Source organism: Caloenas nicobarica, chromosome 1, assembly GCF_036013445.1.
Source record: "Caloenas nicobarica isolate bCalNic1 chromosome 1, bCalNic1.hap1, whole genome shotgun sequence".
Taxonomy (NCBI): Eukaryota; Metazoa; Chordata; class Aves; order Columbiformes; family Columbidae; genus Caloenas; species Caloenas nicobarica.
Genome location: NC_088245.1, coordinates 39,316,993 through 39,341,332, shown reverse-complemented (window position 1 = coordinate 39,341,332; position 24,340 = coordinate 39,316,993). Strand labels below are relative to the sequence as shown.

Here is a 24,340-nt window from a genome sequence, read left to right as displayed (position 1 = left end):
AGGGGGAAGGGCCCTGCTGGATGTCTTCAAGCCACACAGTCAAAATCTAGAGCAAGGGGAAAGGAAAATCTTTCTTAGCTGGTGACCTCAGGTGGATGGCTGGGCTCCACCAGACACCTGCCCGTGAAACACAGGACAGAGAAAAGCAGCTCAGTTTCAAGAGGAAGCAGAGAGATTCCCACTGACCCCAGAAAATGCTGAGATCAGTGGGAAATAAGAAACACAGTGCTTAAGCTGCATTGCCAAAAGTTCTGGAAGGACAAGAGCAAAAGCCAGCCCCCTGCATCCACGGGAAATTATTAACAAAGTCTGAAAGAATATGACAATTTTCTCTAATAACTAAATTTTCCTGGAGAAAGAGAGCAGGCACAGCATTCCTGTCTGTTTGTACATCAGGGCCTGGCCACATATCGACAACATCGGCCTCACCTCCCAGCCACACCCAGGGTGTTCAGCCTTCATGGCCCAGCAAGGGAAAGGCTCTTAGCCTGGCTGATGGTAGGAGAAGCTAGAAACCCTGAACTGAAAAGACATCACAAGCCAGATCCTGCTATAAGATCCCACACTAGACAATGCTGTCTGTACAGGTACCTTTAATTCGAAATGTCTTAAAAAGCAGCAGCACCTCTGTTGCTCAGACTGGGGGAGCCCTCCACAGAGAGTTTAACATCACTTGCTGTTCCCAGCCAGCCACCCCAGCCGGTGCTTATCCTTTTATTTTCATGTCAACACCATAATTCAGCTTTAAAAGTTTTGGCCTTTTTTTTTTTTTTTTTTTTAAGTGCTCTCAGGTACAGGCTGCAATCACGTCCTACTTGACCTGCTGCCTAGTTCTGCCCTTTCCCCTGCAGGAAACAGTTGCTACAAAATTACCCACTTAGGATACAGCAACATGTTGCTACCAGCCTTTAAAAACACAGTGATCACTTGGGTGGGGAAATTCATAAACCATGGGAGTAGAAAACCTTTCCCTAGCAGGAAGGAGAAGAAAATTAATTAAACCATAAATTAGATCCAGAATTGGAAGCCTTAACAATTTGCAGGGCACACTGTAACCTGCAAAGGAAGCCCTTTTGGAAGTCTAAGCCCAAAGAACTAAAGGGAAGTTGGCAAATATAAAGGTTTATTATTTTATCCAGATCTGCGTCTTGCACTGCATACTAAGGGGTCACTCATTTCAGATCCCTGCGCACTATGTATGCTCAGCACTTGCTGAAATGCCAACCCCAAGTCCCTGAAGAGCCAGGTTGTTTGGTTATAAGCAAGGAAACTGAATGCTTTCAGTCACTGGAAATGGCTGGAAAGAAAGGTCAGGCTATAGGCATGCGTGGGGAGGGCAGAGGAATAAATCATCTGGACCGTGAAACTTTAGCTCCGCAGGAGGTGAGGAGAAAGGGGGCTTCTGTGCATGCAAGTCAAGCCCAGAAGAAGCCAGGACTGCAGCCAACAGAGGCCAGAAAAAAAATGCAATGAATAAACACTCTCTGATAGGAAAAGATACAGCCCTCATGTTCAGTGGCTACACAGGAACCCTGCAAACCTGTGACCATAAGCACCCATGGCATCCCCTAGAAAGGACGACCCCATCATCCTCAGATGTCCACAGGTACCTGTTGCTGCAAGACCAAGAGCAGAACCCATCTCATTAACTTTCTAAATTACCAGTGGGTCAGAATAGGTGCAGGCTTTTTTTTTTTTTTTTTTTTTTCCAGAGGGGAAAAACCTGGAGAGAACAAATTCTTAGGCATTGTCAGGGATACCCAGAGGGATTTCACTCTCAAATACAAGACAATGGTCTTGGGGAAAAATTGTGGCTATTTGTCTGTAGGTCTCAGTTCCCCTAAGTTTTAGGCAAGAAAACAAATGGACAAGGAATGAAAGGAGGAAGATGTTGAGAAGGCCAAAGAGAGAGATGTGCCATTGTTTTCTCTGGGCCAAAGAGCTTGTTAAGGGTAAGAGTAGTAGTTCTACTCATGGAGAGAAGGAAACATCTCATCTGAATCATCAAGACAAAATAGAGTTCCTGAAAAGGAATCACTCGCATAAGTTCCATTCAGCAGAAAGTCCTTGAAACACATGTTTATTTACCCTTTTTCAATCCCATAATCTTTTTTTTTCCCATTCCCCAAGGGGAATTTTGAACCATGGGGGTACCAAACAGGTTAAGTACACATGGCAGTTAGAGTCTGAGTGCAAGAAGAAATCCAAACCAAGTCTCTAACCTAAGTGCCCACCTAAGAAGCCATATTTTCTCCTTTAAGAGCTATGTCTTTCCTCAAAGTTTTGCACTTAAAATGGCCATAAAGTGCACAGATGGTCTCTAGGACAGGGGCAGAGAGTTGGATCATGAGGCACAGTTATACAACTCTGACCATCCTGTGAGTGAACATGGTGGAATGTCCTGAGTCATGAGCTTGGCTTGACTCAATTACTGCCCCATGCTGCCACCAGCACTCTCTCCCTTCCATCTGATCCGGTAAAAAGGTCACAGAATCACAGAATGGCTAAGGTTGGAAGTGACCTCGGGAAGTCATCTGAAAGGAGGTTGTAGCACGGAGGGTGTTGGTCTCTTCTCCCAAGTAGCAAGGACAAGAAGAAATTGCCTCAAGTTGTGCCAGAGAAGGTTCAGATTGGTCATTAGGAAACATTTCTTCATGGAAAAGGTTGTGAAGCAGTGGAACAGGCTGCCCAGAGAAGCGGTAGAGTCACCATCCCTGGAGGTATTTAAAAGACCTATAGACGAGGTCCTTAGGGACATGATTTCGTGCTAGATTTACATTATAGTTGGACTCAATCTTGAGGGTCTCTTCCAACCAAAATGATTCTATGATTCTATGATGCTGTTCACTCCACCTGCTCATGCAGGATCATCTAGAGGTGCCTGCCCAGGTCATCTTTATGCTCCTAAGCAGCAGCAGGAGTAAGGAGAAAGTGTCGAAGTACCACATGCCCATAGTTGTCATCCAACACCTTCACCTCACGACACTTAACCAGGAATGCTAAACCCATTTTGTCCAAATCCTATTTCAAGGCAAATTATCTGCACAGGTGGGAGACGAAGCAACTTATTACACTGTCTTCCCCTTTCCCTCAGAAATAATATTTTCAGGCTGCGCCCGCATGTACCATTCCACCCAGGCCCCATCGTACACAGCAACATCTGGTTTGCCACAGAGGAATGCTCCCAGAGCCACGTGGCAGGCAGTGACCCCAGAGCCACACGTGGCTACCACTGGCTTTAAGAGGTCCACCTTCTTCTCCCGGAACAGACTGCGGATCTGCTCAGGGGTCTTCTCTAAGCCAGACTCTGTGAGGAAATCAGTGAAGGGGATGTTCGTCGACCCAGGGACATGGCCAGGCTCAATTCCTGGAGGAAAAGCAATACAGATAGGAATTAACCTCTACAGTCTAGGACAAATCCACTGCAAAACCCGTTCTCTGCTTCACTGGGAGGAATATTTATTATATAGTATATGTTGTTAAAACAAACACACGCATTTTTGTTAAACTTTGCTTTGCTAGATTACTGATCACTTGGGAACAATGGCTCTAACCTTCAGGTTACCACATGGACACAATCCTGTCAAGTTCTCTTCCTCCTCTCAGTTGCCTCCACATCTCCCCCACATCAGAGCAACCCACTCTGACAAGGCACTGACTGAAGCACCTGCACAGGCCCTTCTGAAGGGAAGGGTACCCGAAGAGAGTAACGAATATCTTTGGGGTGTATGAAAGCTATGTTCTCCACCCCAGCCCCTCATGAGTAAAAAAAATACACAGTTTCCCACTCCTGAATTTTCAAAGAGCAGCACTTGCCAGGCAAAGGAGAGGAGGACTGGTGGATACACTGTCTCAAGTCTCATCCCATAAAGGACAACTGTATTTCCCTTCATTACCTCTACAGGCATCAAACTGATGGGCAACTTAAATGAAGCCCCTTTTTATTACACCAATGTCTTACAAGGCACATTACCATCTCGGGGCTCTGGCTCTACTCCCTGGAAGCGTCCTGCAGCGCGCGCATCCACGAGCTGGAAGCGGTGGGAATCCAAGTTATCTAAGACATCCTCGTATGTTTTCACCAGGGACTTGTCCAAGGAGGCGTGGAACTCAGCGGGAGCTACCTGGCTCTTCCCAGAGCTCAGCGGATTCCCCTCTCGCTGCCAGTTCTTCAGGCCACCATCCAGAAGGGATACGGCTTCATGTCCAAAGGCCCGGAACATCCACCATACCCGGGGCGCTGAGAAGAGACCTTGGTCACTGCCGTCATACACCACAACATGGGAATCATTCCCCACACCGAGCTTCCCCACGTACTCAGCAAAGTCAACAGCCTTGGGCAGCATGTGATCGTAAGGTGAAGTACGGTCGCTGCATTGGTCAATGTCAAAGAAAACTGCACCAGGGATATGGCGCTCGTCAAATTCCCGCTTCGGGTCCCGCTTCATCTTCGGCAAATACCAGGACGCATCCACGATTCTCAAGGCCAGGCCGGGCTGCTGGGACTTGATGGCTTCTGAAAGCCATTTTGCAGACACCAGAGCACGGTAGAGGAGTTGCGACATCGCTCCTGATTACCTGATTCCCGAGCTCCGCCTGAATCTACCTGACTGCAAAAGGAACAAAACTGCAAATTAGCGACCAGCCTCACAGAAAGCGACTGAACAAAGATGCGCCTTGGGACAAGAGAGTTGTGTCTGCATGCAGGTGCTGGCTAAGCCTACCGTGAGGGGTTTGACAGCTCCAGCCCGGAGAACAGAAGGTTTCACAGAGCTCAACCCAAACCGCGTCCCGAGCGGGACAGCCATGGCACAGTCCCGTCCCGGCGCCGCCACCTCCCGCGGCCACCGGCCAGCGCTGACGGCGGCCACAGGCAGCGGGGCGGCCCCGGGGACCCCGGGCGGGGGCACCGAGCGCCCCGGGATGAGTCGCGGCCGCACGACAAGGTGCGGGCTCTGCCCCACCGCGGAGCCCATCTCCAGCCGAGGCCCTAACGGGGCCCTGGCGCCCCCCACGCAGTCTGGGTTGCCGCCGCCTCCCTCCCCGGACACCCCCAGCCCCGGCGGGGCCGCGGCTGCCTCCGGGCCGCAGCGGGGGAGGGAGCGGGGTCAGCCCACCTCGCCCCTCCGTACCTCCGCGGTGGGCCTCAGCCGAGCAGCACCCGCCCTCAGTCCCCGCCAGCCATGGCCGCCGCCGGGGGGCGGGAGCCGGGACCCTCCCAGCGGGCCGGTCCCGGGCGGTGCCGCCCGCCCCCGCCCCGCCCCGCCCCGCCGGGCCGCGTCCCCCCGCCGCCGCCATTTTGTGTGTGTCGCTCAGCGGCGGTGCCCCCTTCCAGCCCCGGCCCCCCGAGATGGCGCCGCAGGTGCTCGCCAGGGCGCTGGTCACCGCCAAGTGGCTCTCGGAGGCCGTGCGGGCCGGGCGGGTGGGGCCGAGCCTGCGGGTGCTGGACGCCTCCTGGTACCCGCCGCAGGAGCGAAACGCCCGGCAGGAGTTCAAGGAGAGGCACATCCCCGGGGCCTCCTTCTTCGACATCGAGGAGTGCCGGGACAAGTCCTCCCCCTACGACTTCATGCTGCCCAGCCCGTCCCACTTCGCTGACTACGTGGGGCGCTTGGGGGTGGGCAGCGACACCCATGTGGTGGTGTACGACGGGGACGAGCTGGGCACCTTCTACGCCCCCCGTGCCTGGTGGATGTTCCGGGTGTTCGGGCACAAGGAGGTCTCCGTGCTGAATGGCGGCTTCAAGAACTGGGTGAAGGAGGGCCACCCCGTCACGGCCGAGGTCAGCCAGCCCGAGCCGGCTGTCTTTAAGGCCAGGCTGAACACAGTCCTGGTGAAGACCTTCGAGGAGATGATACAGAACGTGGGGTCCCTGCGGTTCCAGGTGGTGGATTCACGCCCCGAGGGCCGGTTCCGGGGGACCGAGCTGGACCAAGGTAATGGAGGTGGGAATGGCACCAACACGCTGCGCCAAGAGTGTCCATACTAGTCTGGGCCTAGCGACTCCTCCCAGTCAGCAAACATCTTCCTAATGCACAGGCATGCCTCAGCCTAACTCGCTGATTCACCTTAAGGGATCCACAGTTGAGGATTCAGATCCCAGCGCCCTCACAAGTTGCTTTTCTTGTAGCTGGTTATAAAACTGCAAGAGGAAGCAGCAGAGAAGGTCTGCAGTCACTTGGCTCCAGCATCCCACAGCCTGCAGAAGTTAATCAGACAGAATGCAAACACAGGAGCTGAGAGCTCCCAGGGGTTTGTTCAGGGTCCTATCTAATGCTAGCAGACACGCGCAAACTATCAGTATTCATACAGGCATCTCTCACCATAATGAAAGCACCAGCAAAAGCGCAGGTTTTAGGCAATACAGTAACCCAGGGGACGCTTTCCTTCTTGATCTGGTTCCCAGCAAACAGAGAACTTGCTTGAGCTGATCTTTTTCCTTTTGCTCTCTGCCATTAAATCTAACAAGCTCAAGTAAGAAAAGCCCCAAGCCTCTGGTCTGTCAACCTCTCTCTTTTGGATACCCAAAGTAAAAGGAACAAAAGCTGATTTTATAATGAAGGTCCAACACTGAACACGCAAGCGGCAGGGGTGGGAGAAGTCCTGTGCAGTGGGGACAGCTGGTACAGCAATGTGCCTAGAATGAAATTCAAGTTGGTTTGTAAAGGAGACCCTTACTGTGTAATTTAAGCCTTGGTATATCCCAGAATAACTTCTCCAAAAAGCAGTCACAGAAACAGTTTAAAAAGAAATGCGGAGCTTCAAAACCAAAGCACAGGAAAGCTTAGCAACAGTTGTTGGGTCTGAGTCCAGCTCCACACTGCAGGAGCGGGCATGTGGCGGGCTCTGTGGCCCTGAGATGGTTCGGCGCTGCTGCCACATGGGCAGGTTGTCATTCTGTTCTGGCTGTTCTCTTGTGTGTGTGCGCTGCTGTGCAGCCATTGAGCGGGACACTGTTTCCCATGTCCGAACTCCAGGGTGTTTGGCTGTAAATGGTTCTGTACATGTGGTTCTCCTAAGTGTCCACAGTGCGCTCCCCCCAAACACACTCAACCTGTGCAAGACAACATGGAAGGTGAGAAAGGTAACGGGTGTGACAGAAGAGACTTGCAGGGGGAGAGGGGTAGTTAATCTTATTATTTATTCTGTTCTTTGCCTGCTGCAGCCCATCAAAGTGAAGGTTGAATTTTAACCTCAAGATGTGAATAAAACACTCCTTGCTGGGAGCTGGTGGACTTCACATCTGTTTCCCGAAGTGGGAGCTGTCACCAGGTGACAAATACCACAGCCCCTGACAGAGTCTTGAAAGCAGATTTTTCCTTTGAAATGAGTCAGCATGGAACAGTTTATTTGTGGTGGTCTGGTTTTGCTTCCCACAGCAGATCCAGCAATATGAGCACTCCAGCTGCAGCTACTTGTTCCACAGGAGCCTGACAGCCTTCCGAACCAGGCCAGTCAGTAGCTGCACTAGTCAGCAGTAGGTAAAATGCAGCACTTACACCTGAAAGAGCAATTTGAAATCAATGCTGATTAATTACAGGGGTCATCCAATCAGGGAGGAGAAATGTTGCCTGCAATTTAGAGAAGAAGAATGGTCTTGAGGTTAAGGAACTTGCTGTGTTCTCAGGTGATTTCAGTTTAATTATTGCCTCAGCTCTTGATTTCCTAATTAAGTCAATTAATCTCTCCAGTTCCATGAACTCCATCTCTAGAAGAGGCTAATTTCAGCTGACTCTTTTACCTCTTTAGTTTTTCATTTCTTTATGGTACGAATTAGTTCTCCCTGTTTTATTTTTATGCAGCAGCTACCTTGCTGGGATTAAATGCTGTAGCATTTAAGGTAAGCCATAATACATGGCTAATTTTTAATTGCTGGGAGAGGTTTAGCCAGGTTGCCAGAGTGGAGAAAAATAGATATCATTTCTATTAGCCGGGTCTCATAGGTCTTAAATACAGCTATTGATTTGGATGGAAAAGCTTGGATGATCATGCGTGGTGTGAAGCGTAAGCCCATCAGACGTGTAGCCCTGACCCATGCACTGGGTGACTAAAGGTGTCCCCGCACAGTGCTGCGTTTCTACCTGTGATCAGCAATGGCTCAACCAGGTTCTGCCAGGGTGTCTGTACTCGGGTGCTGTAGGGTACAGGGCTATGGAACCAGCTGGAACTAAGACAATCCCAGGCAGTCTAGGGGCTGGTGATAAAAATAAATACATGATGGTTACCAGTACTGACTCTTTTGGAGTACTGGGTTCTGAAAACTGGGGAACAAGAATTTTGGCTGAACAAATGCATACAGAAAAGTTGTGAATTTCTGATTTTTTTTGCAGACACCTGAGAGAAGAGGGAAAAGTTGCCAGACAAGAAATCTGTCATATAAAAAAAAAGGCAAATCCAAAGTCATTTCATGAGCTTCCAACTATTTTTCTTCTCATTCTCAGCCCTTGGGTTGTCCTTGTCTCCCTTGGGCATACACAACGCTTAAGGTTTTGCCCATTTTCCCAGCTCTCAGTCCTCCCCGCCCCAAACATAAAGCTTTTGCTCAGCTTGAGTGTTCAGTGGCAGTGAGTGTGAGAATGAAATGTTGCTGGTTCTTCTCCTCTCTTCTCTAAGTGGAATCTGCAGCTGGGAGTGGAACTGGCTCTACTTTGACCATAAAGTAATACTCAAAGCACAACGTGGAGAGTGAGAGACTTTATCCAAGTCTGTTTCAACTCATGGGAACCTACAATCCAAAGCTGAGGTTGACAAACATCAGCTGCCAGGATTAGCACCATAGCCCTGCTGGTTCTTAGAGCTGACTCTTCTGGCTGTATATGCACACAGTATTTTGACATTGGTGGCAAAGGCTTATTCATCCGACTGTGAGGAATTCTCAAGGGGCTGGCCGGGATGAAGCTTAAAGTGTTCCTTCCAATAAGTTTGTGGTAGGTTAGGTGAGATCACTAATGGTCCTTTGTGAGGTGTACAATTTGAGTGGAAGAGTGAGATAAAAAAGGAGGCAACAGAGGAGGTGTTTGGAAAGGAACATCTATCAGCAGCCAGCCAGTTCCAAGACCACGGGGAGTTAAATGTGGACAAGGCACATCTTTTATCTTTTTGACATTCAGAAATTCCATCTGGAGCTTTCATCACAAAGGGAAAGGCTAGAGAGAAGGGGCTGTAGTCTTAGCTAGATAAATACCCAACAAAAAATATATATATTTAAGCAGAGAATCTTAACATATGTGGAAAAGAGGGTTAAGCAGTGGAGAAGATAACATGTAACAGGTTACAAATTGTGAGGGAAGGTTGCCAGAAGCCAAGCTGAGTGAGGCTTGGCAAAAGAAATTAAAACATAACAAAAACTGCTGGACCAAAGTGAATAAAAAGAGAACAAGGAAAGAAAGAGTAAATAGGGTTGCTATGTAGTTAACAGGGGTTCCAGATGAAAGATTATTTGGTACTGCCTCAGAATTATACTGAGGCTGTCCTACCATTTGGTTTTTTCGTTTTTTTTTTCCTCCTGTGGATAAGTCTGCACAGTAGGGGGAGGGTTAGCAAGAAGAGGGAGAAAGAAGCAATGATAATTTCTAAAGAGGGAGTATAAACAAAAAATATTCATGTGCTTAAATCTGCGAGGCACACAATCTCCATCCCAAATATGTGTCAGAAATCAGTCACATGACATTGCAATCCCATGAGGCAAGAATTTAATAAATTTAATCAGAGCATGGTTCTGTAGGACAGAAACACTAGCAAAGTTTGTATTTGTATTTAGGACAGGAGGTACAACACAAGCTGTTGATCTGTTGTCATAACATGGATAGACTGGAAGGCTTTCAAAAAACAATTAAAGAAAAAAAATATTTGAAATTAAGGCAAAATTGAATAAAATACCTTGGTAAGCTTGCATTGCAGCTAAGGGCTGTATTTCCTTGCCAACAGAATTGATTTGCCATATAGGAGAAATGGGAACATGCATGCCTGGAAGTTACGTCTGATCTTTTCTTCCAGCCACTGGAAGCACCTATGAGGTAGATTTATTCCATTCAGACTTCATTAGTACTTTGGACATAATATTAGAGGGGCAATTATTAGTTCAATGTGAGAAGAGGGCAAATAGCACACGTACTGTTAGATTCCCAAAAAGCTGACTGGAAGGGAGATGAGGATAAGAATAGCTTGTGCTGAAAGCAGATCTGTGGGGCTGGAAGTTGCTAGCATGGTCCCATCATTATGCTTCTATGTTGTATTTCATATTTTTCTGAATCATTGAGGCAAGAGGGAGTTGCTACTGAAATGTGCTGCTGGCACAGCCTCAGGAAGGTTTGAATGATCACATGGGGAGTGTTATGTGAGGTACCACCTGCAGGGATGGAAGCGCCAAGAAGTGTAATGCTATAGAGAGCAAGGCTGGATGCTTAGTAGCCTGAAACACTTAATTACTTGTGTCTCTCTTACAATTCGAAAAGCCACATTTGGAAGCAGCAGAAGAGGATAAGACTTGGATGAATTAGTTTGGTGCAAGAACCTCAGATGTGATTTGGCCTTGAAAACAGCAATTATTAACCTCCTCTCTACCAATCAACATACTAGGAAATGCCACTGCCTTATCCAGAAGCCTGGTGGTCACCTAAGATTTTTTCTAGGGTAGCCGAGGCAGTGAACAGTGCGTCTAATGAGCTCTTACTGGATTTAGGCTGAGGGCCTGAGGCTGTTGGATGCGCTGAGCACTCGCTGTCAGTACGTTGGAGCAATAGCAGGAAGGGAGAAAAACTATTTCAGCCAGAGGGCAATGTCAGCTCAAGGATAAATGCTGTATGGGCTGACTGTGACAAACTTAATGATGCAAATGCATATTCCTCCTCACATGAGCAACGAGGTGCCTCAGTGGGAAGTTTCATGGCATCAATCCAAACTGGGTCTGAGATGGATGCTTTTATGACAGGGAGCCTATGAGGTGATGAGGTGATCCCTGTAGTAGCTGGGAGCCAGGCTCTGTAATCCTGGGGTTCCTTCCTGGAGTTTCTGAGGGTGACTGCATGAATCTGGCAGGGAGTTTACTCTGTGTCATATGAGGCAGGAGCAGATGTATCATCTCCCCCATTCAGATCCCAGCTGCATCCAACCTTGCCTTCCAGTCCCGTGTTTCTCTGCTCTTGTCCTAGCAGAGAGAGCTGATAAAACTTCCTCAACCACTCAAGAGCACTTCCTAGGCAGTCCAAGGGATTGTGGTTGTGCAATGTCAGCTCCTTCTTTCAGCTGAACACCCACATACATGAGTAAATACAGTTTCTACAGAATTCCCCGTCTTTTGCAGAGTGCAAGTGCTGGTCTCCGACTCCAACAGACTTTCGAATCTCTGCAGCAAGGAAAGTTTTCCTGTAGATCAAAGTCAAAAATACTCTAAAATGAGACTGTTCTTTTCACATCTGCTCAGCTCCTAACTGAAGAGTTGTTTAAGGATGGTGAGTGTGTGTAACAGCAGTTTCCAATAAGAGAATGGTACAAACCTACCTATTTTAAGATGTTTGAACAGTCTAGAAAAGCAATCATAACCATGGGGCCTGGGACGCCTAAGAACTAAGTTGGTGGCCCCACAAGCTTCTGTGAGCAAGAGCTGGCCCTTCTAGTTCAGCCCCCAGGACTTCTTGATCTCAGTGCACTTCCCAGTGCCTTGGATGGTGTGAGAGCGTTGTTCTGCAGCTCACAGACTTGTCTGCATTGGGGTGATCACCAGTGCTGCAGCAGAGCCTTGCAGAAATCTCTTGCCAAATGACAGGGTCAGGACCATTCACTCTGGGAAAGCGGTAGCCTAGCCCAGGCATGTAATTCTCCAGTAAGAAGACCTGCAGTCTGAGAACTACAAACAAGATTTTTTTTATACTCATTTTTTTGTGTTATTTTTATTTCCTCTCTGTCATACAGACACAATATTAATGAATGTGGGTTTTGCAGTTCCCTGTACTGAAGTGATGAACTGTTGTTTTCTGGAACTGGAAAAAATGTGGTGAAAGCATCAGTCCAAAACGTTGTCTTTTTTTTTTTTTTAATGTTAGTCCCTCCAGAAGTCAGCAGTTTTTCTCGTGACTTATCCCTGTAATGCTAAACACTGAAGGGTGCATGAGGTGACCAGTAGACAAGAGTGCCAGATTTGTAAGACACTCGGGGAGGATGAATCGAGACAAAGAAGGTCCATCTGGAACAGGGAGAGATCTTATGAAGCTGACTCAGGGTAGCTTTGATTGTCTTTAGGCTCTCAGTCCTTGTCCAGCAGAGCAAAAATCCCCTCTTCAATACCCAACCAAAACCCTGTTTTCCCCTTGTGACATATCATGTCATGACATCACTTTACATAAGCGGTGAAACTGCGGTGTCGTTATGATGTGTGATGTCAATCTCTGACTAGCTGTACTCCAATCATTTGACTGTGACAAAGGTTCCCTGCCCCAATCCATGAGATCAGTTGCCCTGATGACTTAGGCACGTGCAAAGCTGTCAGTGAAACAGGTACTATTTATGTGGCTTTCCCAAGGCTGTCTTGTTAGAAGTTCAAACCTAGCAAGGAACCATTCCCTAAAAAGCATTTTCAACGTAATATGTAATGTTTCCTGCTCCAAGGAGGCTTGATCCAAAGCCTCTCAAAATCAGTGGAAAAGTTTCCAATGAATGTGATGTACTTTGATTAAGCCTACAGTGACAGTTTGAATTTGATGAAAATCTTATCCACCATGTTTTTATATCTGCTTTTCTCAAAAGACCTTGTTCTTGAGATGCAACTTTCAACTTGCCTGAGCTGGTCAGTAATACCTCTAGAAAAACAGAACACCTGCTGATTTCATCCATGGAGTGGATAAAAAGTGGTACAAAATCTAAATTCCCACTTCTCTGACCCCATTGCCCCAGGTTTATCTGCCTCAGCAGTAGTGTTGCTGACTTTAAGGTTGCATTACTTTTCTGAAATACAATTTTAAGGTGACACAGGAATGAACAGTGATCGAATAACTACTGTGACAAATGCCACATACAAGCCATACTTCCTGCTTCTGAAAACTGTGTCACTACAAGCTGCTGGCACACTTGAGGAAGGTCAGAAATGCACTGCTGCATTTCTCTTTACACAGCCTCGTTAATGCCTTTTTAAGCATCTTTTCTGTGGCAGTTCTTTGATTCTTGTCACATCTAGAGCTTCTTCAGATTCCTACCTCTCATTGCTTTCAGAAGAGAAATAGTTTGCTAAATATTCTGGAAGTTTTAACTTCAGCAAAGTTGAATAATCTTTGTCCTTCTCTTTTTAGCCCCATACTGCTTTGCATCCTCATCGTTACCTGAAACAAATTAGTATTAATATCTTGGAGAGAGTGGGAGTATCTGCAGTGATGTCTTGTTGATGTTTCTTCTGTAGGTGTCTTTCATCACCTACATTAATGTCTCCTTGCTCATGTTTACTTTCCTTGTTCACTCTTTCAGGGCTGGAATCTGGTCACATCCCTGGCTCTGTGAACATACCCTTCCACTCATTCCTAACAGAAACTGGCCACGAGAAGAGTATTGAGGAGATTCAACAAATATTCCATGAGAAGGAAGTGGATCTCTCAAAGCCGCTGACGGCCACGTGCCGCAAAGGTGTCACAGCATGTCACATTGCCTTGGCAGCCTACCTGTGTGGCAAGCGCGATGTGGCTGTTTATGATGGTTCCTGGTCAGAGTGGTTCCACCGTGCCCCACCTCGCTACAAGGTCTCTGAGCTGAAGCGCAACAAGGCCTAGAGGAGGGAGATCTGTTCTTGGACAATGAGATCTACCAGCTGTCTTCAGCCCAGGGTACAGGGAAAGGGAAAAGGTGGAAGTACAGAAAAAACATGCTGATTTATATTTTGCCAGTTTTTCTAATAATGATAATGAGATTTCTATCAATCTGTTGGTTTCTCATAATGAATAAAATCTACTTCTAAGATGATGCATCTGGAATATTTCTAATTCTTCCTTGTTGCCTGTGACCTATTTGTGCTGGGTGGGAAAAGCAGCTTTGCAACGTGGAGAATTGCAGTCTTCCCTGGAGACTTGCAGAGATTTTGGTGGCCTGGTGAGAGCTCAGGTCCATGGTGGAGCAGAATGGATGAAAAGTCTGGGGCTAAGATATAACACTGGGTGCTGGACACAGGAGGGTCAAGCTGTGGTTCTGTCACTGACTCAATGGCAGACATTTTGCCAGCTCATCATCTCCCCTTTTCTGAAGTGGAAAACTGGAGCACCTTCCCCTGCCTCTCTGATGGAGGTCAGTGAGCTCATGTGAAGCATTTGGAGCTGCTAGAAGATCCAGTTCTCCTGGATTATCGCGGCTGTGTTACAAAAGTCTGCAAGAAATCTTGTGTATGTGATGAGAACTTCTGGGCGCAGGAGTTTAATGAGACATGAGCCTTTTACTCTCTTCCCTGTCTGTTTTTTTCAGTCAGCCAGGATGGCCCCCATCTCTACCATGTTTCTTCTGGTTCCCATGGAGACCACAGCTCATAGATAGAGGGAGGGTTGTTCCCTAGCAACCATCTCTCCTGTTCAGCCTTCATCCCACCTCCATACTTGGACTGGACTTCAGCAGGAACTGCCTGCTTGTACGAATCACTGTGGCACCACATCAGGGATCATGGATCAAGTGAGAGAGGTAGTTATGGAAGAGGCTTTGCCTCTTATTAAACCCTGGAGCTTTTATCTCTTCCATTTTTTTCTTTAAAAAAATTTAAAAGATAAAAGATCTGGTGTCATTTTGACACCCATGCAGCTTCTCAAGTCTGGGAAGTCACTGAAATCCCATATTTTGGAGGCCCAGCCAGAAGTGAAAGGCCCATGAGACCTTTCTGGTGGCTGGTGAGAAAGGCATACCAATTCCTACACCTGGCTGAGGAGGTTAATTTTCTGCCTGGGAAGAACAGCTTGCTTCTTTCCTCCATGGCTGCGTGTCAGGAAACTCAGAGTGCTAGGCTATGCTAACCACACAGTTTTGCGGGTTTTTTTGGGTTTTTTTTAATTCCAAAAGAAATATCAAGTTTAATAATTTTTAGCTCTTTGATCAAGATACGTCTTATCTGGTGTGTTGTCTGTTGTCCTTCACAGAGCTGCCTGTCATGTCCTGCCCAGAGGTATGAGTGAGGGGAAGAAGTGACTCAGGTTCATGGGTCTCCCTGGTTGGAAAACAGTACACACAGTACTTAAGATCCACAAAGAAAAGGCTTTTATTTTGCAGCTTGGCCCAAATGGCATATGATTTGGTGGCAGAAGGATTTATGTTATTGTAGGTTCAATAGGTAAACATTAAAAGTTTGTGGCATATGTGGGGCTGCAAATTTTATGTTACTACGTTACTTATAAAAAAGAAAGCAAAAAAAGTAGAAGTATGGGAAAGAAAAGAGAGAGAAAGATTTCACCATCCTTATGGCTCCTCTTTATGTATGATGGAGTTTGCAGTCTCGGATCCAGCGATGTGCGGCATCCTCCAGTGTCTTGTTCAGTTCATGTGGTAAGACTGGTGGGCAGAATGGTCCTTAGGATGGTGGGTGGGTGCCACCAGTGCTTGCACAAGGTGGGCCTTTATAGCCCTCTGGATTGCCCACTTGTGTAATTTTTGGTCTTTCGTGGTGGTGTTATTGCAAAAGATAGAAAAGTCGGGAGGGATGTGATTGCAAAAGATTGACAAATTTTGGGCCATCTTGAAGGGTCTCAGCTTTTCCCTTTGTGCCATGCTGGGCGTATCAGAAGGAGGAGCTATGTGCCCTCCAGCACGTCCCCCACCGCCTGTATCAGCCAGCTGGCCTGGGCTGTGGCTCGTTAGCTTGTCGTTGATATGTAAATCACAATTCACCTTACACTGAATGTACCATCTCCTGTGGCTGGATGAACAGGTTTTGCCACAATGTTTGAGCCATTATCCTTATCAGTCTCTGACACTGCCTTAGCGAAGAAATGCCTAGATGTACTTGTGTGGTTTCTTTTATCCAGGAGGATGGTAAAATGGCCTTCAAGTCCTTCTTGGTATTGAGATCTAGGAGTCTCAGAGTGATGTTTTGACTTTGGACCTTGAGGCTCAGAAGTAAAATGAACAATAAACAGTAACAGTAACATTATACACAGTTACAAACTAGAAAGTAGGAACAGTTGTAGGCTTCAGCATCCTTTTGTCCAGGAGGAACTGGGTAAATGAAAGTTATCAGTGAACAGAATTTGGGAAATGAGCACATTGCCTCATTACACAGAAATCCTGCTTTGTTGGAAGAAATGGGAGAGGAGAATTTTCTACAACAGCAGGCTGTAAAGTTCATTCTGCTGAATATAGTAATAATAGCAAACAGACATGGTTTTGTTTTAAGTAGGAGGAGGCAATTAGCACAGTTTATTTAGCAACACAGATTCCTGCACTTTGGTCATGTGTACATGTTTGGCTTTTCTTTAAAAATAATGAAAATTGATACAGAGAAGAAGCAGATCCCACCTTGTGAGCCACGACTGGTTTCCTCTCTTCACCTCTTGTGGCCCTGTTCTTTTTGTGGGAGAGGTTCTGTCTCTTAACACATTTGCAGAGCACACGGCACTGACTCCTGGAGTCTGATTAATAGAGTAACTTCAGTGTCAAGATCTCAGTGTTGTACCAGACATGCTGCTGTGAAGTGGCACAATGTAAAATACAAGCTGCTGGTTCAGGTCAGCTCTGGTGAGTTAACTTTGAAGCAGCGGCCTTCCTGCCCCATCAGCAATCTTACTTCCAAGATCTAGCCTCCAGAGCAGAAGGTAAGCATCTTATGTCATGCCATGAGCTAATTTGACAAATGCAAACATATATCCCTACCTGATCCAGATCCCATATGTACTTTTGCTGGTGCCAACAGGCTCACAATTACCATATTCACCATTGTGGGCCACGGCTTCAGTTGTCACCTCTCACAGGTCCTGCCGGATTGAGAAACACGGACCATCAGCAGGAGACAACTGAGGATTACACAGACATTCCCTCTGCAGGAAAGACTTGAGCTTCCTCCTAGTGCAGGAGGCAGTTTGCACAGGCTGAGTGTTGGATCAATCACATCAGCAGGACTAGCACAGCAAAACAGGATAGTCTGTGCCAGAATCAGGGAAGAAACCGTGTCTCCAGCCCGTTTCTCTTCCTTTGCCTAGACAGCATTGCACAGGCATTTTCTGTTTATTGCCTCCTCTCCCCATTTTTTCTGGCCTTTCTGGCACCAAAGGAAGGAACTGTTGTAATTGCACAGCACATGACAGATCTGACACCTCATAAGTGCTTCAAAATAAAAAATGACATTTTCACTGAGCTATTTTTCCATTTTGACTTGTGTCTGCACCACTGCCTGTGAAAACTCTTGCAGCTCAGTATTGCTTAGAGGCACTGGTTGGCCGTGTTGTAGGCAGGCTGTCCCATGTGAGCTGTTAATGTGAAATCCTGCAGGACTTCTATGCTTTTTTAATCTAAGAGCATCAGACAGCTCAATCTTGATCTGGGAGGTGTATAATACATTTGTGTGAGAATAACCTATGTCATCTAAAGATGAGCAGGGCCACCGTCCCCTTATTTCCCATCTTTGAGGCTGACACAGCCTTTGTTTCTCTTCCAAGGAGGTGTTAGAAGTTCCACCTTCCCGTGCACCTGATGTGGCAAAAAGTGACTCTGTGCTGACCAACAGTACTTCAGGTAAGCGAGATGGCAGACGAGCTGTCCCTCCTTCAGAGCTTGCTTTGCAGCACAGCTTGCGAAGCTGTATATCATTCCCTCTGTCCCTTCATGCAGATACCTCAGTGAGTGAAAACTACTTGGAGAGGGATCCCATGTGCCATGGGCTGATGGGTTAAAATCTCCCCGCCCCAAGTCCTCCACTGGTGGACTTGTCTTACTACCTCCCTGCACAAGCACAATAAGGCACTGACATGCTGTAAACTCATCAGCAAATACCGATGAGCCACAGCACGTTCCTGAGAGTGAGAGTGAATCATGGGTTGGAAGGGGCCCTACACATAAGAAAATACAGACCTTTGCTTTTACTTCTATACTTCTGTGCATGTTCATCTCACAAGAGCATTTAAGACTCCTCAGAAACCTTCACCTGGTTCAGCAAGAAGATTGGTATAACACTGCTAGGTTATTGGGTTTTTCTTTCCCTCTGAGACCTCTAATGTCTCTGTTGTTATCTGACAATGGCACAATGACATGTCCAGTTGTTTCCAGCTCAATTTACAGTACCAGCTATTATCAAAACAGTATCAAATTTGTTGAGCTGTTATTTTTGTCTTTAAGTGAAACCTGAGGAAGTGAAAAAGGAGATTCTTCCAAAAGGCTTACGTCCCAGCAGACAGAGAACATCCCAAAGGAGCTCCAGCAGAGCCTCCTGGAAGATCCCCAAGGACTCAGTGGCTCAAGGAAGAGCAAAGAATTCCACTTCTATTAAATCCCAGGCATCTCATTCTGCAAAATGTGTTCAGATGAAAAACCAGAGCAAAGGGAGTCTCCAGGCTAAAACTCCCCCCACACAGGGTCGTCATTCAAGAAGCCTTGAAGAGGAAAGAGAAGATACTTCTGCCACCAAAGACCCAATAACTGTGCAGGAGCCAATACAGAGCAGCAACACTTCTCATCTGTCTGCAATATCCAAGCGGATGGAGGCAGAAGACACCAAATCCATCTCAAATGCCCGAGAACTAGTAGCAGGCCAGCAGCAGACACTGAGGTCTAGAGGGCCTGGATCTTCCCAGAAGACTATCAAAGCCAGCTACAAAAAAGCCAAGGAGACCTGCAGCAGATTAAGTTCCAAAGAGTCCTTAGAGTCATCAGAGTCAGATATGAAAGAAGAATGGAAGCAACTTCTGGAGAAGAGAAACAGCAAAGATAAATTTGCCAATGCAGATGAACTTACTAGCAATGAAGAGGTATTGGAGGAGGCCATTTCATGTATCCTTTGTGGCAGGTCGAAGGCTGTTTTTATGGTGTTGCAGGGGGCTGAGTGGGTAGGTATTAGCAGTATATTAGCAGTTTCTAGAAGACATGCAGAGGGATTTGGGCTTCACACTATGGAGCAGTGACATACTCTACAGCCTTTCCCATGTCTTTTTAAATTTTGTCTTTCCATCCACCTTTCATTTATAAGATTCCTGTAGCCAGTCCCAACTGAGCAAGGCAAAACAATGTGGTACCAGGACCCAGACCAGAGCCCAACACCATCATCCCATTCTAATTCTCCCCCTTTTCCCATGCAATTACAATGCCTACAGAAGCTGCTGAGGGAGACTCAAGGATAGACTCAGGTCCCAGGGACAAGTCATAGCTGAAAGACCTATGCAGGGGTGGAAACGCCAGGAGTTTGCTGCACCTAGAGAACATGGACTGACAGTGATTCCTTGTTATTTGTGTTTTCAGGAACGGCGAGCTCTGTGCGTGGCAGCATTAATCTTGGGACAGAAAAGACTCAGTGACCGTACTGAAATGCTGAAAGATCCCTTGAACTCTACACCTTTTGCTGATTACAACCAGCTGGGTTTTAACCTGAGGTCAAATATCTTCCAAGGTGAGGGGCCATACGTACCCGTGCCTGACCTTCAAGCTGGTTCCATCATCACTTTGCCTGGGCTCAGGGCAGCCACACTGCTTTGGGTAGAGATTTGACTGTAGGTGACTCTCACTTTCCCCTCTTATTCCTTCTATCCACAGTCACTGCTTTTCAAGGCTGTGGTGCTTGAGGAAATGAAAGCTAGAAACTCCCTTTCTATGTATTCTATCTCTTTCTTTTCTTTCACTCTTCTTTCCTGAGATGTGAGAAGTGCGGGTGTATCTTCACCTCTGTCCTCCATGTTCAGAGCTGTCCAAATCAACACCATTTGCTATTCAATGTTCCCTGTCATCTCCAGTCTCAACTTACCTCTGGTTCCAATACCAACATTATTTTTCTTCAACACCTTTAGAGATGTGGGGCTCTAAGATGTCTTGTCCAAACCTCTGTTTCCATGGTCCCCAGGGATCCTTCCATCTAAAAAAACATTGGGAACTACACTTTCATTCTATTCTTGTTACTGTCATATCCAAGAAACTCTGAAATAATTTTCTCTGACTCTAGTTTCTCATGTACTAGCATAACACAGATTCCTTTTCCTTATACAGTACGTTCCATGACAAGACCTTGCTTGGTATTGAAGACTGCATTGTCCTGGGTTTATGCAGTCACACAGAAAGGAAGGACATCTTTCCCCAGGGAGGTCAAAATAGTTATTATCAAGGAAAGGGTACAATAAAAAGGAAGGTGAAGAGGAAAGGATGAGGAATTAAAATAAACCCCCCTCAAATGGCTAAAAGTCAAGAGGGGATAAAAAGAGAAGTCACAGCTGGGATTTGTAAGTATCATGGCAGAAAAAGGAGCTCAAGAAGGCCTGGAGAGGTAAGATGGTACTTTTTGTGGAGCTGTGCTGCTGAATAGGAAGTTACTCACGTGAATAAGGGGATTGAATGGGAGATAAGTGGGCACTTGAATGAAGAAAGAGCACTGGGATACAAATAAAGATGGTAACTTGTGGCACCCTCTGTGTGTGTCTCATACTTGAGGATGAAAAGCAAATAAATTGGCAAACACAAGCTCCGTCCTGGTGATGATGAAGCTGTTATTCAGCACCTAGCCACACACCTGACCAAAGGTACTGTAGTCAACACATGCCTTTCCTTGAGCCCTTGAAACTGCTGATGTTGTTCCCCTGCTTCAATTCCAGGACCACAGTAGGGTGGTTTCTGTGTACAGTTCCTTATTTGCTCTTCCTTGCAGGTGGCCCACTGGAGAGCCGAAGCTTGATGAAAGATTCCTACACCCCTGATATAATTCAGAAGGCAATCAGGGATCCTAAGAATTGGCATGGAAGGAGGACTGATGAGCTAGGTATGGCTTCTGCCAGGAAAAGTGCATTGCTGGATTCCTGAGATGGGTGCTGCTTCTGCCAATGACAACGGATGGGTTTGGGCAAAGGTGCAGGGGGGCTGGAAATTGGCATTTTCACAAGAGAGGAGCTCTACAGTTAGAAAAATCCTTGAGGGATAATAGCATTAGAAGGGAGGCTGTGACTGAACTGTGATTTGCCTTCTTTACAGGGAAATGGCATCAGAAAAATGCCCTAAATCTTAAACTGCAGAAAGCATTGGAGGACAAATATGGGAAGAAAAATGAGAAGCCTTAGAAGATGAAGGTTGAGGTTTGGAGTGCATTCGGCGAGGGATCTTTTTCCTCAGCCGTCTAATAAACCTCCACATAAAGCACAAGCTCATTGCTTGTTAGTTTTCAACAGCAGATTTGTTGCTGGTGCTCTCTTCCCCTCTCAATTAGGATGTCCTTGGGGAGAAGAATGCAAGATAAATCTGAATATGAATACAAAAAAAAAAATAATCACTTTGTTGGTCACTGGTTAGGCAGGCTTAATTAGTGTGTGAGGCACACACCTTTGCAGAGGGATGTGGTGGTGACCAGCAGTCCAGAGAGAAGTACAGAGGATGCACTGGGAATGAACCAGAGCCACCCAAGGACCTGAATGCTGCCTACCTCTCCCCACCCTGAAGGCTGTAAAACTCCCCCACAGGGAAGCTTCAGAGCTATGTGTATGTGGCAGCTGGACACACCAAGCAAAGACCCAGCTCCCTGTTGGTGCTTCTGAGGTGAATTTGGACTCTCTGCCAGCAACATACCAAATGGTGTCCACTCAATAACCTGGGCACAACTCCGTGTGATTGGCACCAGGTGCCTATGTGGGATAGGAAAGAAGGGCTCTCTGCCCACCACTCTAGTTTCGTCATTTTATCTGCCACTTGGAGGATTCCAGGGAAAACTCTTACCCTGGCAGGGAGCAGCATTAGCATGCAAAAACAGAAACTCACCTGAGGAGGCATTGGAGTATTCACTAAAGCCCACACTATTTGCAGGCCAAGCCAATGCAAAAGGTTTATCCCACCTAAAGGAAACAGGAAACCTGCAAGAAGCCCCAGAGCTTTTCCAATCTGCAAATCACCCCACTATGTGAATGGACACTTAGTGAAGCTCTCATAAGCCATAGTCATCTCTGTCAGCTTTTTCCTTAGCTCAAAGATAAATGTCTCTCAGAGAGAAGCACGTGCATTCACCATACAGTCTGCATAATCTGAAGTTCAGAGACCATATCTGGACGGTAACCAAGGACCACCCAAAGGCTTGAATGATGCAGGATATGCAGGGTCATTAGGGCTTCCTGATTTGTTTTTCTAGCAGTATTTAATGGCCCTTATTGCAGGATCCTGCCTTCCATCTCCAAAGTGTAGCAGTTTGATGCAGCAATCACGAAGTACATGTCTGGGAATAGCAATGCCCTGATCTTTCCTATCTGTTCCCAAGCTTTCACCATTTTAAAAGGTTGATGCTTTGCTCCCTGATATGAACCATTTTGGGGCAGAATTAGGATTGTTACTTCTCCCTTCACTGGTTGTGTATTAGATAACGATATGCTGACTTCATGAAAGCAGTGAAGGAGGTTAAAATGTAACTAAAGATAATCAAGTGATAATCATTTTCCATCAGCAATAACTAACCATTTGGAACTTAGATGTTTCCAGGCACATGTCCAAGTCTTTCAAATTAGGGAGACAGGCCAAATGGCAGCTTGTAGAAACCTCCCTGTGGGTTTTCCTTGTGCATCAGCACCACGTGGCTCCTGTCAGAGCACACACCAGCTGAACAGGACAGCTCTGCAGAACACCCTGTTCTCTGTGTTGCATCCAGCACTGATGACCAGTGTGACTCCAGGTACATAACAAACGCTGCCCTCTGAGACTGCAGCAAGTCCTAATCCAGAAAACATGGAGCTGAACAGAAGTCTACTGATGCTGTTTGGCATATTGGAAGCAGGCAGTTCAGGGCACAGTTAGCTAATGCACAAAACATAACATGTGGGCTGAGTCAGCACATAGATTTACAGATCTATTTCTCATAGACATTAGAAATAAAGAGACATTAGGGCAGGCAGACTGCAGGATTATGGTACAGCTTGGAGCAAATGCCCTTTGCCACCTGTGGAAGGCTCATGAAAAGACTAGATCAGAAGGGAAACAGACTGAAAAGTCTTGTTGGTGCACTGCTACACTCTGCCACAAACTGCGTTGTTTGTTTCCTGCAGTAAAGCCACTTTGTACACTGTTTACAAATGAGAATATTTTTATAAGCACATAAATAGTACAAAATAGCTGACATTTTATAATGCACTCAGATGGGTGATGGGTGTTTGGTGCCAAATGAACACATACGTGGCAATCCCTCTTCATCATCTTTGTTTTACTAAATGTTACAGCTCAGCCAGGGCAAGCACTTTCTGATGGGTGACACACTGCATAGATAACTGAAATGGCTTTCCATGAGGCAGTGCAGCTACTGGGAGCAATCAATATCTGCAGTCTCTGAGTGCTGAGCAGACTAATTTAGCCAGAACGTTGGCAAGGATCATTACCCTGTATGGCACTCTGTGTTGACCAGAGTACCCAAACATGCGCATTTAAAGCCAGTTTTGGATCTCCAAGTAGCATGTCAGATGCAGTTACACAAGAACAGGGCTGAAATAAGTGCTTACATCCCCAAAATCTCCCTTCTAGCCATCCCTCTGCTCTCAGCAGTTCATTCCTTCTTGCTTGTTTGTGCTGGCGCTGACACACCTGCCCACACTCTGAACTGATTCAACTTGATAACCAGCAGAAAATCAATACAGAAGAAAAAACCAAAGTTAACAGGTTAACAAATTAAATTTTCTAAGCAAAGGACGTTGTTGCAGGTGAGGGAATGAGAATGATGGGGTATGTAAATGTTGAGGAAGAGTAATGGAAAGGGAGTGGAGAGGGAAATGGCCTTCCACTGCAGTGAGAAATTAGTTGGTCTCCTCTATATTGTCTCACTGAACTCAGCACTTGGAAACATAGGCAGCCTGTATTTCAGTGATTTTGCGAGGTCTGATCATTGGGTGGCAGCTCTGAGCCAATGTTTCTATCTGGCAGGGCACAACTTGGAGAAAAAAAATGGGTTATCTGATGTAGCAAAACCTTCACCAAAACAGCTATTTAAGAACTGTTTCCGTCATCTATGAACAGTCAATGCATTTGAAATACAGATAATCATACTACAGCAATTTGAAGTAGAAAAGACCAATTACATCTAAGCTTCTGCAGCACTTTCCTCATACCTTCTATTATTTCTTGTAGTAAAGGGTATTTCCCAGTTTAGGCTTATGAGTCCCTGCAGTTGAGGCACAGGTCATTCTGCAGGGTATCACTTTTAATAAATATTTCCTCTTCTCCAGCCAATCTCTTTTCATCTATTCCCCTG

General features: G+C 46.4%; 3 protein-coding genes across 4 annotated transcripts; 2 read left to right on the top strand and 1 right to left on the bottom strand.

Annotated features, from left to right (window-relative positions):
- Positions 1-2,064: 2,064 nt before the first annotated feature.
- MPST (mercaptopyruvate sulfurtransferase) lies at positions 2,065-5,220 on the bottom strand. 2 transcript variants are annotated; one of them, XM_065656225.1, is made up of 3 exons: positions 5,133-5,220; positions 3,974-4,610; positions 2,065-3,367 (listed from the first exon to the last, which is right to left on the bottom strand). In XM_065656225.1, exons 2-3 carry the CDS (start codon positions 4,563-4,565, stop codon positions 3,069-3,071), a joined length of 891 nt encoding a protein of 296 aa, XP_065512297.1. In that variant the 5' UTR covers positions 4,566-4,610; positions 5,133-5,220; the 3' UTR covers positions 2,065-3,068. The 2 variants fall into 2 exon arrangements, with proteins under 2 accessions (XP_065512297.1, XP_065512305.1); XM_065656233.1 differs by having other exon boundaries at positions 5,118-5,203.
- A 77-nt stretch (positions 5,221-5,297) lies between these two features.
- Positions 5,298-13,941, top strand: TST (thiosulfate sulfurtransferase). The gene is made up of 2 exons (XM_065656245.1): positions 5,298-5,936; positions 13,453-13,941. The coding sequence occupies exons 1-2, from the start codon at positions 5,351-5,353 to the stop codon at positions 13,749-13,751; spliced, it is 885 nt and encodes a 294-aa protein (XP_065512317.1). The 5' UTR covers positions 5,298-5,350; the 3' UTR covers positions 13,752-13,941.
- A 684-nt stretch (positions 13,942-14,625) lies between these two features.
- Positions 14,626-21,188, top strand: CIMIP4 (ciliary microtubule inner protein 4). The gene is made up of 6 exons (XM_065626704.1): positions 14,626-14,646; positions 17,604-17,676; positions 18,277-18,905; positions 19,393-19,540; positions 20,783-20,893; positions 21,103-21,188. The coding sequence occupies exons 1-6, from the start codon at positions 14,626-14,628 to the stop codon at positions 21,186-21,188; spliced, it is 1,068 nt and encodes a 355-aa protein (XP_065482776.1).
- Positions 21,189-24,340: the final 3,152 nt, after the last annotated feature.

Bases quoted from the DNA above. Each gene is read 5' to 3' on its own strand.
- MPST (XM_065656225.1), bottom strand. From the start codon at position 4,565: ATGTCGCAACTCCTCTACCGTGCTCTGGTGTCTGCAAAATGGCTTTCA. The intron at 3,368-3,973 runs GTAATGTGCCTT...CTTTTCCTCCAG, and splicing joins AGAGCCAGAGCCCCGAGATG to GAATTGAGCCTGGCCATGTC.
- TST (XM_065656245.1), top strand. From the start codon at position 5,351: ATGGCGCCGCAGGTGCTCGCCAGGGCGCTGGTCACCGCCAAGTGGCTC. The intron at 5,937-13,452 runs GTAATGGAGGTG...TCACTCTTTCAG, and splicing joins GGGGACCGAGCTGGACCAAG to GGCTGGAATCTGGTCACATC.
- CIMIP4 (XM_065626704.1), top strand. From the start codon at position 14,626: ATGGATCAAGTGAGAGAGGTA. The intron at 18,906-19,392 runs GTATTGGAGGAG...TTGTGTTTTCAG, and splicing joins AACTTACTAGCAATGAAGAG to GAACGGCGAGCTCTGTGCGT. The intron at 20,894-21,102 runs GTATGGCTTCTG...CCTTCTTTACAG, and splicing joins AAGGAGGACTGATGAGCTAG to GGAAATGGCATCAGAAAAAT.